Source organism: Elephas maximus, chromosome 5, assembly GCF_024166365.1.
Source record: "Elephas maximus indicus isolate mEleMax1 chromosome 5, mEleMax1 primary haplotype, whole genome shotgun sequence".
Taxonomy (NCBI): Eukaryota; Metazoa; Chordata; class Mammalia; order Proboscidea; family Elephantidae; genus Elephas; species Elephas maximus.
Genome location: NC_064823.1, coordinates 122,951,895 through 122,964,406, shown reverse-complemented (window position 1 = coordinate 122,964,406; position 12,512 = coordinate 122,951,895). Strand labels below are relative to the sequence as shown.

General features: G+C 42.4%; 1 protein-coding gene across 5 annotated transcripts in view; it reads left to right on the top strand.

Annotated features, from left to right (window-relative positions):
* TBC1D1 (TBC1 domain family member 1) overlaps nucleotides 1-12,512 on the top strand; it is a 285,823-nt gene that overhangs the window by 164,754 nt on the left and 108,557 nt on the right. For 2 of the 5 annotated variants that reach the window (XM_049886361.1, XM_049886365.1), the window contains 4 exons: nucleotides 2,799-3,079; nucleotides 5,805-5,966; nucleotides 6,802-6,921; nucleotides 8,085-8,224. In XM_049886361.1, coding sequence (XP_049742318.1) covers nucleotides 2,799-3,079; nucleotides 5,805-5,966; nucleotides 6,802-6,921; nucleotides 8,085-8,224 — 703 coding nt within the window. The remainder of the gene's footprint in view (nucleotides 1-2,798; nucleotides 3,080-5,804; nucleotides 5,967-6,801; nucleotides 6,922-8,084; nucleotides 8,225-12,512) is intronic. The other 3 variants (XM_049886362.1, XM_049886364.1, XM_049886363.1) reach the window with 3 other exon arrangements.

Below are 12,512 nucleotides of genomic sequence, written 5' to 3'. Positions count from 1 at the left end.
AAAGCTAAATAGAAGATTTCAAAAGGCAGCTCAAGAAGACGAAGTATTATAATGAAATGTGCAAAGACCTGGAGTTAGAAAACCCAAAGGGAAGAATGCGCTTAGCATTTCTTAAGCTGAAAGAACTGAAGAAAAATTTCAAGCCTTGAGTTGTAATTTTGAAGGATTCAATGGGCAAATGAGTCACAACTGACTTGACAGCAACAGGTATGCACAAAATATTGACCGACGTAGGAAGCATCAAAAGAACATGTAAAGAATCACTGTACCAAAAAAGAACTGGTCGACATTCAACCATGTTAGGAAGTAGCATATGATCGAGAACCGATGGTACTGAAGGGAGAAATCCAAGCTGCCCTAAGGCATTGTTGAGAAACAACACTGCAGGAATTGACGAAATACCAGTTGAGACGTTTCAACAAATGAATACAATGCTGGAAGTGCTTCACTGGTCTATGCCAAGGAATTGAAAGACAGCTACCTGGTCATCCACTGGTAGAGATCCATATTTGTGCCCATTCCAAACACAGGTGACCCAACAGAATGCGGAAATTGTTGAACAGTATCGTTAATATCACACACAAATAAAATTTTGCTGAAGATCATTGAAAAGTGGTTTTGGGAATACATCAACAGGGAACTGCTGGAAAGTCAAACCAGATTCAGAAGAGGACTTAGAACAAGGAATATCATTGCTGACGTCAGATGGATCTTGGCTGAAAGCAGAGAATACCATGGAGATATTTATCTGTGTTCCATTGATTATGCAGAGGCGTTCAACTGTGTGGATCGTAACAAATTATGGATAACATTGTGAAGAATGGGAATTCCAGAATACTTAATTGTGCTCATGAGGAACCTGTATGTAGACCATGAGGCAGTCTTTTGAACAGAACAAAGGGTTACTGCATAGTTAAAAATCAGGAAAGGTGTGCATCAGGGTTGTATCCTTTTACCATACTTATTCAATCTTCATGCTGAGCAAATAATCCTGGAAGCTGGAGTATATGAAGAAGAACGTGGCATCATGATTGGAGGAAGACTCATTAATAACCTGTGATATGCAAATGACACAAACTTGCTAGCTGGAAGCAGGGAGGACTTGAAGCACCTACTGATGAAGATTAAAGACTACAGCTTTCAGGATGGATTACACCTCAACCTAAAACAGAAATCCTCCCAACTGGACCTATAAGCAGCATAGTGATAAATGGAGAAAATATCAGAGTTGTCAAGGACTTCATTTAGCTTGCATCCATAATCAATGCCCATGGAAGCAGCAGTCAGGAAATGAAATGATACATTGCATTGGGCAAATCTGCTGCAAAAGACCTCTTTAAAGTGTTAAAAAGCAAAGATGTCACTTTTAGGACTAAGGTGCACCTAACCCAAGCCATGGTATTTTCAGTTGCCTTATATGCATGTGAAAGCTGGACAATGAATAAGAAAAACTGAAGAATTGATGCCTTTGAATTATGGTGTTGGTGAAAAATATTGAATATACCATCGACTGCAGAAGTGCAAACAAATCTGTCTTGGAAGAAGTATAGCCAGAATGCTGCTTACAAGTGAGGATGGTGAGACTTCATCTCATGTACTTTGGAGATGTTATCAGGAGGGACCAGTTCCTGAAGAAGGATATCATGCTTGGTAAAGTAGAAGGGTGAGTGAAAAAGAAGACCCTCAACAAGATGGACTGACACAGTGGCTGCAACAGTGGGTTCTATCATAACAATTGTGAGGATGGTGCAGGACTGGGCAGTGTTTTGTTCTGTTGTACATAGGATCACTATAAGTCAGAATCGACTTGACAGTACCTAACAACCTCATATATATCTTTTACAGATGAGGAAATTGAGGTGCAGAAAGATATTAAGTGATTTGCCCTAAGCTGAGGCGATAAGTACCTAGAAAGAAATTTCTCATATTTTAAGAGTAGTTTATAGGATATAATTTTAACCTCCAGTTTACTAAGTTAGATCAAATTCAGAGGGCCTTAAAACATGGATATAAAAGATGTTTGATCACCCTTTGGACAGATTAAAAACAAAAAACTTTATTTAAACAGTGGAGAGTAGTTAAAAAGTAATGCAGGACAAATGGTTAATGTGGTTGGTTACTAACTGAAAGATTGGAGGTTTGAATCCTCCCAGAGATGCCTTGGAAGAAAGTCCTGATGATCTGCTTCTGAAAAATTGAAAACCGTGTGTAGCAAAGTTCTACTCTGACACGTGAATTGGAGTCGACTCAATGACAACTGATTTTTGTAAGCAGTACTAAAGAATTCAGTTATTAGAGGGAATTCTTTACGGCTGTGCTTAGAACAGTTATATACTATGACCAATGTCCTTCACACTTGCATTTGTGTAGTTTTTATTTTTAAATTTATCCAGCAAACCTGTATCTTGTTTTTGACAGTCAGGCTGTTAATGAGCCTTTGTTTCCTTGTGTTTTTGGTGGCCCCTAAATGTCATTGTAATCAGAAGATGTGTTTCCATATTGAAATGTTTTCCTGCATTGGGGTTGTTGTTCTGTTGTCTGCCATCAAGTGGATTCCAACTCAGTGACGCCATAGAACAGAATGGAACTGCCCCATAGGGTCTCCTAGGCTATAAATCTTTATGGGAGCAGATCACCAGGTGTTTTCGCTCACAGGAGTTGATGGGTTCAAACCACTGACCTTTTGGTTAGCCAAGTGCTTAACCATTGCACTGCCAGGCTCCAGGGATATATTAGAGATGTGGAAATCCCATAATTTCCCCTGTGATATGTCTGACCTGCTCTCTGTTTGCTGCCAGGAGCCATCTGTGTGTGAGAAGGAGGCCTTGCCCGTGTCTGAGAGCTCCTTCAAGCTGCTCAGCTCCTCGGATGACCTCTCCAGTGACTCGGAGAGCCATCTTAGTGAAGAGGCTGCTCAGCTCTCACCCCAGCAGGGCTTCCGAAGGCGAGCCAACACCCTGAGCCATCTACCCACGGAAAGTCAGGAGCTTCCGGAACCTGCCGAGGTGTCTCCAGGGGTCTCGCAAAGGAAACTTATGAGGTATCACTCAGTGAGCACAGAGACGCCTCACGAGCGAAAGTAAGATTTGTTCAGAATGTTAATTTATTGTATAAATACCTGGGGCATATCTGTGACTAACCAGGTATGTGCATCCCAAGTATATCTTTTGCGTGAAAGAGAAACCAGAGGCAGGTTTTACTTGAAGCAGTAACATGTTCCTTCCCATGTAGATGTAAGAGAGACTTGTTTACTTACAAGACTTGTATTTACAAGTAACAAATACGGCGAGGAAACAGGTAAGAGTGAGCAAAAATAGTACTTAAAATGTATAATATTTATCCCTTAAACAATACAGGAGGCGTTATTGGCTTTGGAACCTAGCTGCTGGCTTTGAGGAGAGGTAGTGAGATGGTGAGCAGACTTGTCTGCTGTTTGGAAAACGTGGAACAGAACTGCTATAAGATGGAGGTGCAATGACCCGTGTATAACAGAGCTTGAGAGGCGTTCAGGACACACAGTGACATGGATGCCTGTAATGGACTCAGTGACCTTGGGTTCTGGACCCAGCTCTGTCATGAACTAGTGGTGACCTGGGCACATTTGCTTTCCTTCTCTGTCTGACAAGATTGGAGTAGATGTTTCCTAAAGTCTCTCCCCCTGTGAGAATTCTGGATTCTTCTATTGAGAAATAGTTGGGCTCTAAAGAGCAGTTGGAGTATTCTGGTTATAGAGATGGGTAAGCAATACAGTGGCAAAAGCTGTTCCTGTCCCTTCTAGATCCCTTGGCGATTAATTTGGCCGTGGTGGGCTCCAGAGACTATACATACATGGACACACAGTTATCTTTAAAAATAACTTTAAAAACTCTTGAACATCCCCCCACGTTACACAGCAGCATAGATTAGGGCCACACCTGTGTACAGTCACTGGAAACGACCAGACATACGTGTTCATGAAGTTCATACATGGATAGCAGAGAGTCTGAGCAGAGGTGTTTGAAGTATTGAGTGATGATACGTCAGGCATTAACAACCTCATGATGATGTGGTAGAGCCTCTCAGCTTGGTTTTCCATCAGCCACTGAAAGTAGGTACTGATGGTTCTTTGATTCAGCTGGGTAACTATGATCACAAAAGCAGGACTTACTTCAGAAGCTAACCTTTAATGACATTTCAAAGACGAGCATAGTTTGGCTAAAGTTCTATGAGGTGGTTCTTAGGTTCCCTAAGACCCTGTATTAAAGCTATTTCTGTTTTGCTTTACTACTGTATAACATAAAATGACTGTCTATAAAATTTTTGAGGCCTGTTCCAGCAGAAATTTATTATTTCTTATAAAAATACCCCTGTATTTAGTCACAACCACAAAAACGTTTTTCGTAAGCCCAGCTGACATGTATAATATGCCTACAAGGCTAAACCTCTATGCTAATTTACGTTGTGAACCCTCTCCTGCTGTCCCTCAGAGCTGCCATTGTTTCCCCATCAGTAGCTTCTTAGACAAGCATTTCAAGCACGTGCTGTTATTTATGTTGCTGCCACTGTTTTTATAGTCACTGATTTTGTCAGATCTTCTGGTGTTTAGCTACGATATTGTGGTAATTAGCCTTTGTGAACCTGTATCAATAACTTTTCTGAGAAAGAAGTAATTAAAGGAAAAGAATGATATACAGAAATTATGATCTGTGAGTAACATTAGTACAAAAAACATTACCAAAGATTCTGTATGGTCTGGTACAGGAGAAGGTCCATGGGTGGAGAGGGGTGGCATCATGAGTTACCGCACTGAGTGACACCAACCCTAGTGACGCCACTGTTCTCACTCCTGTTTCTGGCATTTCCCGAGATTGTGGAAGCATTCCTATCTGGACAGCCCTGGTTTTCTTGCCAAGTCTGCTGTTTCACACAAGCCAGAGGTGGTAGGAAATTATGCTAACCCATTTCCCTCCTTCCCTAAGAATGCAGCTTTGTAATGGATTGTGCTGGACATAGGTGACAAGAGGGTAGAGAAATGTCTGTCTCTCTCTCTTATAAGCGTGGTCCGTTTTTCTTTCTGCCCCACTGTCAATCCTTTTTTCTTTTACCTGCGGGACACAAGACATTGAAACTCAGGACAGGATGTTGTTCATTTTAAAGAGAGTGATGCATTCTAAAGTCTCTGGATTTTCTTTTGTTTTTGTTTATTTTTTATTTTCCCTGTCACGTCTTAAAAAGGGAGTACAGTTAGTCCCTGACTTAGGATGTAGGCGAGTTACAACAAACCACACATCAACCATCTTTTTTTTTTTTTTTAATATATCTTATTGTTAGTTATATGTACTATATACAATGTTAAATTATACCTGTAAGTTTTTATGTAATGTTTCCAACCCCCAAAGACAAATAAAGATGGGATTTATAAGGATACTGATAATAAAAGGCAATAATAATGAAAACTTAAAAAAAAAAAAAATGAGGACTTACGTCAGAACGAACTTAGGACAGAGTTGTTGGAAGAAACCCTGTCATATATGAGTCAGGGACTCCCTGTAGAGGAAAAAGTCCTAAGAGGAGTGTAGACATGTGGGAAATAGTAACAACCTTTCATCTACTCTCCTTTTTACTGAAAACTACCTTTACCAGCACAGTTCGGATGTGGAAAAGAAGTGAGGAGAAATTCTCTAACTCTGACAGTTTGTATTCAAATAATGAGACAAAAGCAGTCGTGCCCATTTCCTTCTCTTTCCTCTAGATTTACCCTTCAGTGTTTTCCCCCTTTTATCCCCCTCTAATCCTTCCGTGCTTTCTCTCGAATTGCTACCTAGTGTGAACCATCCACCTGTGAGCGAGTCTAAAAGTGGCTCAGGTCAGTCTTCACCGCCTGATCCTCCACCTCGCCTTAATCCCTCCGCCTCCTCGCCAAATTTTTTTAAGTACCTAAAACATAACTCAAGCGGAGAACAAAGTGGGAATGCCGTGCCAAAGAGGTGAGCACACTGCATGGCGAGTTCACTGTCGTTTGTCTTCCCGGAAGTTTCCACCCACAGAGAGGATGTGCTGAGTGGAGGGAGAGTCGGTGCAGAGCAGCTGGATCCACCGCTTGTGCGTGTGCGCTTGTGCCTGTTTGTTTTCGCTTTTATTATTTTCAGCCTGTCCTTAGAGCTGACTTAATGTTACTATTAATTTTCTCAAAAGTATTATGAGAACAAGTCTCGATGACAAGCTGTTTCTATATAGTTATTTTCACATCCCTCTGCCTCCGCGCATCCACTCACGGGTTAACAACGACTGCGTTTGGTCATGGGAGTCCCTGGGTGGTGCAAACGGTTAACATGCTTGGTTGCTAACCAAAAGGATGGAGGTTTGAGTTCACCCAGAAGCACCCCGGAAGAAAGGCCTAGAGATCTACTTCTGAAAAATCATTCATTGAAAACCCTATGGAGCACAGTTCTACGCTGACAACATGGGGTCGCCAGGAGCTGGAATTAACTCGATGGCAATTGGTATTTGTGCCATATACACTGAAGCTTGTACCCTATCAGAAACTTCCTGATTAACATAGGAAGATTACTTCTGGTTAAAAGGAAGAGTGATCTGGAACATGGACTGATGTTTTCTATTTTTTAAATTAATTCATTGATACCATTCATTTAAAATAGAATTTTATTGACCAAATGAATAGGAAAGTTAAATCTCATGTATAAACTATCTCCGGTTTAGTTCTTAGTGTTAGAACTAAAATGTTTATTTTGTAGTTTATACTTTATGCTCTGTGTGTTTATATTTCTTTCTCCTAAACTCTGTTTTCAACCATACTCTCAGCATCTCCTACCGTAATGCCCTGCGGAAAAAGCTTCATTCTTCCTCCTCTGTGCCAAATTTTCTAAAATTTCTGGCTCCTGTAGACGAAAATAACACCTCTGACTTTATGAACACAAAAAGGTAGGGCTTAATTTAGATATATTAAGCCTAGGCATTATAAGTGTTGAATTATTGGTAGATAATACAGGGATTTTTTAGCTGTTCTTTTGCCACTTTAAAAGTCATTTTAGCTAAATCTACTGTATCTTCTTACACCCTTTTCTTACTGGGTGTCATTTTTTAAAATTGTGGACTCTACCTCTTCAGTTTTGACAAGGATTAGTTTATTAATGTGTTATTGTTATCGTCAGAAGACTAAAGAAAGTCTCAACCAATTCTCCGAAGCGGTAGCAGTGTTTCTGGATAGTGAGCATGTGGCTGTCATAAATAAGTTAGGATGTCTGACCTTTAAGTTCAGGAGATTGCTTAGTTGTGCATATATATTCAGGTGTGACATACAAGGGCATCCCCAAGTTGGCCTGTGCACAGGAAGAAAATGAGTGCTTAGATTGCATTTATATGTATGTATATATATGTACGGGGAGACCCTGGTGGCGTAGTGGTTAAGAGCTACGGCTGCTAACAAAAAAGGTCAGCAATTCAAATCCACCAGGCACTCCTTGGAAACTGTCTGGGACAGTTCTGCTCTGTCCTGTTGGTTCGCTATGAGTCGGAATCGACTCAATGGCAATGGATTTTTTTTTTTTTTTTGATAGGTATACTTTGTTTTGTTGTTTATACACACACACACACACACACACACACACAGATAGATACATACTTTGTTTCTTTTACAATACAGTCCTCATCAGCAAGTGACTGCGTAACTGTTGCCTTCCTTGATGGTTTCATGTAACTGAACTGGAACCTTCCTCCCTTTGGGGTGGCAAACCATGGGGATGTAGGCCTGTGCAGATAAATACTCCTACATGTAGACTAGTGCAGACCAGACCCCAGTGACAGTGCCCCCCTTAAGCAGTTTCTCTTGCCTGAAGTGGCTCTAGGAGAGGCCTCATTAGAAGCAAGTGGTCTGTAGACCACATTTCTCTATCCTTCACAGTGGAAGCAGTCCTTCAGGAGTGTTGACTCACTGTTAGCTTGACTTCAGTGATTATCTAATTATGTTTGTGTATACAAAGAACATTTATAATTTGGTGCTTTGTTTAAAAAAAAAAAAAAAACTAACGAACAAACCCATTTGATGTCTCCCCACCGGTCACAACTCATTTATGCTGTAATTTTAGGGACTTTGAAACCAAAACAAACCACCCAGGCGATGCCAGTGGAACCCCCGTGAAAACACGAAGGCATTCGTGGAGGCAACAGATCTTTCTCCGAGTGGCGACCCCACAGAAAGCCTGTGATTCTCCTAGCAGATACGAAGGTAAGGCCCTGTTGAAATGAACCTGCTAGATTTGGGCCTGAGTTTTTCCTTGTAACAAAAGTACATCCAGTGGAAGAAGTGAAATGAGATATTGAGTCAAAGCCATCCCCTGTTTTAAAGTTCCTTGAGTAAGAAGCTCTCACGACAATGTAACAATTTCCAGAAGATTCCCACATTCCAGGTAAAACCTGTAGTGGGAGTCATCTGTTTACAACACCTGTGCTGAAGATGATGTCCCCCCCTCCCCGAGCTTATGTGAGCTCTCATCCACCCTGCCATGGGGTTGTTTTAGAGGTTCAGCCTGGTATCCCCCACTTCTTTCTTTGCCTTCCCTCTGTGTTCCTAAGCTTGTCTATATTCCCCTCCCTTCCAGCTAAGTGAGGGTTTACACACTGACCTCAGCATGGTATGGCCTTAGAGGCACCCCGGCACCCAACCCTCTGGCCATACTTATAACGCCCCTGCCTGGGTCAGTTGCTGTCGGTTGGTTTGGTGTCATGGGAGGACCATCTTGTCCCCTTGCATCCCTCTGTGCCACCCCAAAAATACAGAATGTGCTGCAGTCTACTGTTAGGCCTTTCTGTTTTGAGTTATAACAACAAGTGAGATTAAACACAGTTGTCTTGACTATAGTTTGTTTCTCTGCCCAGTGATATCATAAACTTTCAACAGAAGTATTTCCTTTTCGTAATGTTCTTTAACCAGATAACATTTTTTTCCTTAAAAAAGCAAAGCAAAACAGTAGAACTCCAAAGATTTCTTGAGTTTCTCAGATTGCATAAACGTGGATTCTTTCTTGTCCCTTGACATATTTCACTATATCTCGTATGAAGCCAAAAGCCAGTTGCCACTGAGTTGATTCCAACTCATGGAGACCCCGTACGTGTCAGAGTAGAACTGTGCTCCATAGGGTTTTTAATAGCTGATTTTTTTGAGGTGGATTACCAGGTCTTTATTCCGAGGTGCCTCTGGGTAGACACAGACCTCCAGCCTTTGGTTAGCAACTGTTTGTTTAACTATCAGCTTAACTGTGTTACTGTGCTGTTAGGAAGCAGCACAGTCTAATCCAAAAGTTTCAGACTAGGTTCCATGGAGCTGCCACAGGGGAGGGGGGCACTGTCGAAGGAGCCCTTACTCTTTCTTTACCCTCCCCTCTTTTCCTTCCCCCTCCCTTGATACTTTGGCCCTTCTATCTCCATCTCTCCCTTCACCTTTCTCCCCTTCTCCCCCTCCCTCAGGTCTGTGTAATATTTAATTTTCAAAATGAATCTTCTGCCAAATTAAACAAGAGCCTGGTTTTGATCCTGGTTTTGGCTAAGCTAACTTTGTGATGTCAATCATATTAATTCATTTACTCTTCGTTCCTTCCTTTGTGAAATGGGTATAGTAATGTTTACTCTTCCTAGCTCATGGAATTACATTAAGTTAGGAATGAGAAATTAAAACCCTGGCCTTGTAGCATGGCAGGTAGCTCCCGCCGGGGGCGCTGCCTGCAGCAGGAGGATGCTACCAGAGCTCCACGGAAACCCCATGGGGAGGGACTGAAGGCAAGAGAAGCAGAGGGATTTTCACACCATAACAGATGAACTTTATACTGGAAACATCCACATCACTGATTTTCTTTCCAATCTTACCAATTTTGATCACTTTTAAATAAAATGTCAATAGTGACATTATAGAGTCCCTGGATGGTGCAAGGTTGGATGTTCAAGCCTTCCCAGAGGTGCCTTGAAAGAAAGGCCTGGTGATTTACTTCTAAAAATCAGCCATTGCAAACCCTGGGGAGCACAGTTCTACTCTGATACACGTGGGGTTGCCATGAGTTGGAATTGAAGCAACGGCAACTGGTTTTAATGACATTATGCCCCCTTACCTTAACCAGGTTGGCAGTAGGCATAATTAATAATATACGTGAGAAATTTAGATGGCTTGTTGCTATTCACACCTAGCAAGGGGAAAGGCTGGGATTTGAATGCAGACTCTCCTAACTCTGTGCTTTTGACCACCATGAACATCAGAGAGCTAGCTCTGCTCCTACTTTTGGGGGTAGCCCTGAATGAGTGCTGTATTCCTTCCCTAACTGGACCAATGTGACTGCCTCAGACTCTACATGTTGAAGAGGCTAGCCCTCTGCTTTCCTATCAGCCAGAGAGTGAGCCCCGGGGGGTTTCTACCAGGCGAACGTCTAGGTACTATTTTGAGCACCGTTTCCAGCAGGGGAGATGGATGATACCAAGTGTTCCTGTTCTTGATTCCCCAAAGACCAGCTAACTCAAGGTCTGGGGTACAGGCCAGAGCCCCAAAACAGAGGAATCTGCTCAGTGCTCCAGATGCTGGGGTAACAACCCATTACCCTATCTCAATCACTGCCAACCTGTGGGCCTTTGCACTGGCTGTTGCTTCTGCCTGGAATACTCTTACCCCAGAGACCCCCATGCCTACTCCTTACCTCCTAAACATTGTTGATTAAAACCTTTTCAGCACTCTGGCCACTCTGTTTCAGATTGTGCTTCCCTCCCCCTACCAGATCTTTCTAATCTCCATATCCTGATTGCTTCCCATGGCACTTATCTCCCTGTAACATACTCTAAGATGTACTTATTCGCTGTTTTCTTCATTGGTCTCCTGCAGTTCACATAGGCTTTATGACTTACAGGAAGGCAAGTAAATCACTCAGATTCTTACAAACTTAGTATTTGTTTGTGATTTCCTAACTCCGTGTGCCTCCCATTTCTCTATAGGTGCATGTCCTTTTTGTTCTCTTCTAAGAATTTAAATGCTGTTTGGATTTCTGGTTTGTGTTTTAGGGTACTGTGTGTATGTGTGAGAGAGGGAAGAGAAATGAAAGCATTTAAGACTCTGAATTGCTATAATAATAACAATAGTGATGATGATGGTGATAAACAATACTTATGCTCTTATTATATGGCAGATGCTATGCTGAGTGCTGTGCATGGATTGTTTCCTCTAATTGCCAGTCAACCTTATGAGAGTCAGCATTTTTATCATGCCCATTTTACAGATGAGGGAATAGGCTTGCAGAGGTTAAAATCACTTCCCCCAGATCACAGAGCTAGTGGGAGATTGAGGCAGGACTTAAGCTCATGGGTCTGTACTCCAGGCTCATGCTATGAATTGCACATAGGCCGGGAATTGTGGCGGACATGCACAGCATGGCCCCATGGGTGTGGACACAAGGGTCTGCTTCCTGTTCTGGAGCTCCGTCCCACAGGATGTTCCTATGTTGGCATCTGCGTTGGGCTGCATTCTCAGTCTGTGTACGTGTCTCTTTGTTGGTCACAGGCACCAACACAGAATAGAAAGCTTGTTTCTGGACTTGCCTCAATCAGTAGTCCCTCTCTCCCTCCGTGTTGGCATTGGGACTGAGTGTAGAGGGGATGGAGATAGACTTCTTAAATCTTTCTTTGAATTTTCTTCTCCATAATCAGGCATCTTAGTCCTCTGCCACTGTCTGCTCCCCATCCTCAGGGCACAGAGATGCCAGCGTATCCCAGCATTGTCTGGGACTGCTTTGACCTACACGGTCAGTACGTGAATCATTTCCTCTAATTCCCAGTCACCCGTAGAAGAGTCAGCATTTTTATGATGCCCGTTTCACAGATGAGGAATTGGAGCCTCAGAGAGGTTAAAATCACTTTCCTCAGGTCATAGAGCTAGTAGGAGCCAGCAGCAGGATTTGAGCTTGTGGGTTGATTTAGAGGAAATAATTCTTAGTGTAGCATTTGCCATATATTAAGGGCATGGTAAGTGTCTATTATTAATATACCAATTCAGAGTCTAAAATGCTTTTGTTTCTCCTCCCTCTCTTGCACACACACAAACAGAGTACCTAGAATCCCAGTTCAGGTCTGGGAGACCTCTAGATCCTCAGACAGTTTAGGGGCCTGAGGTAATTATTTGGAGTCTCTGTGTAGGCCAGACAGTATATACACTTGGCTGTTAACCAAAAGGTTAGAGGTTCCAGTCCATCTAGAGGCATCTTAAGAGAAAGGCCTGGTAATCTACTCCCCACCGCCCCCCCCGCAAAAAAAAAAAAAAAAATCAGCCATTGAAAACCCTATGGAGCGCAGTTCTACTTTGACATTCATGGTGCCGCCAGGGGTTGGAGTCGACTCAACGGCAGCTTATTTTTTTGTTTGTTTATTTTTTGAGGTTTGTTTCCCCAGAGATCCCTGGTTTGGCCTGTCTGTTCCTAGCAGGGTATGCGCTGCATAGGGACGGTACGAGATCTGTGGAGGTTGGTCCCAGGGCAGCGGAGGAATCTGCA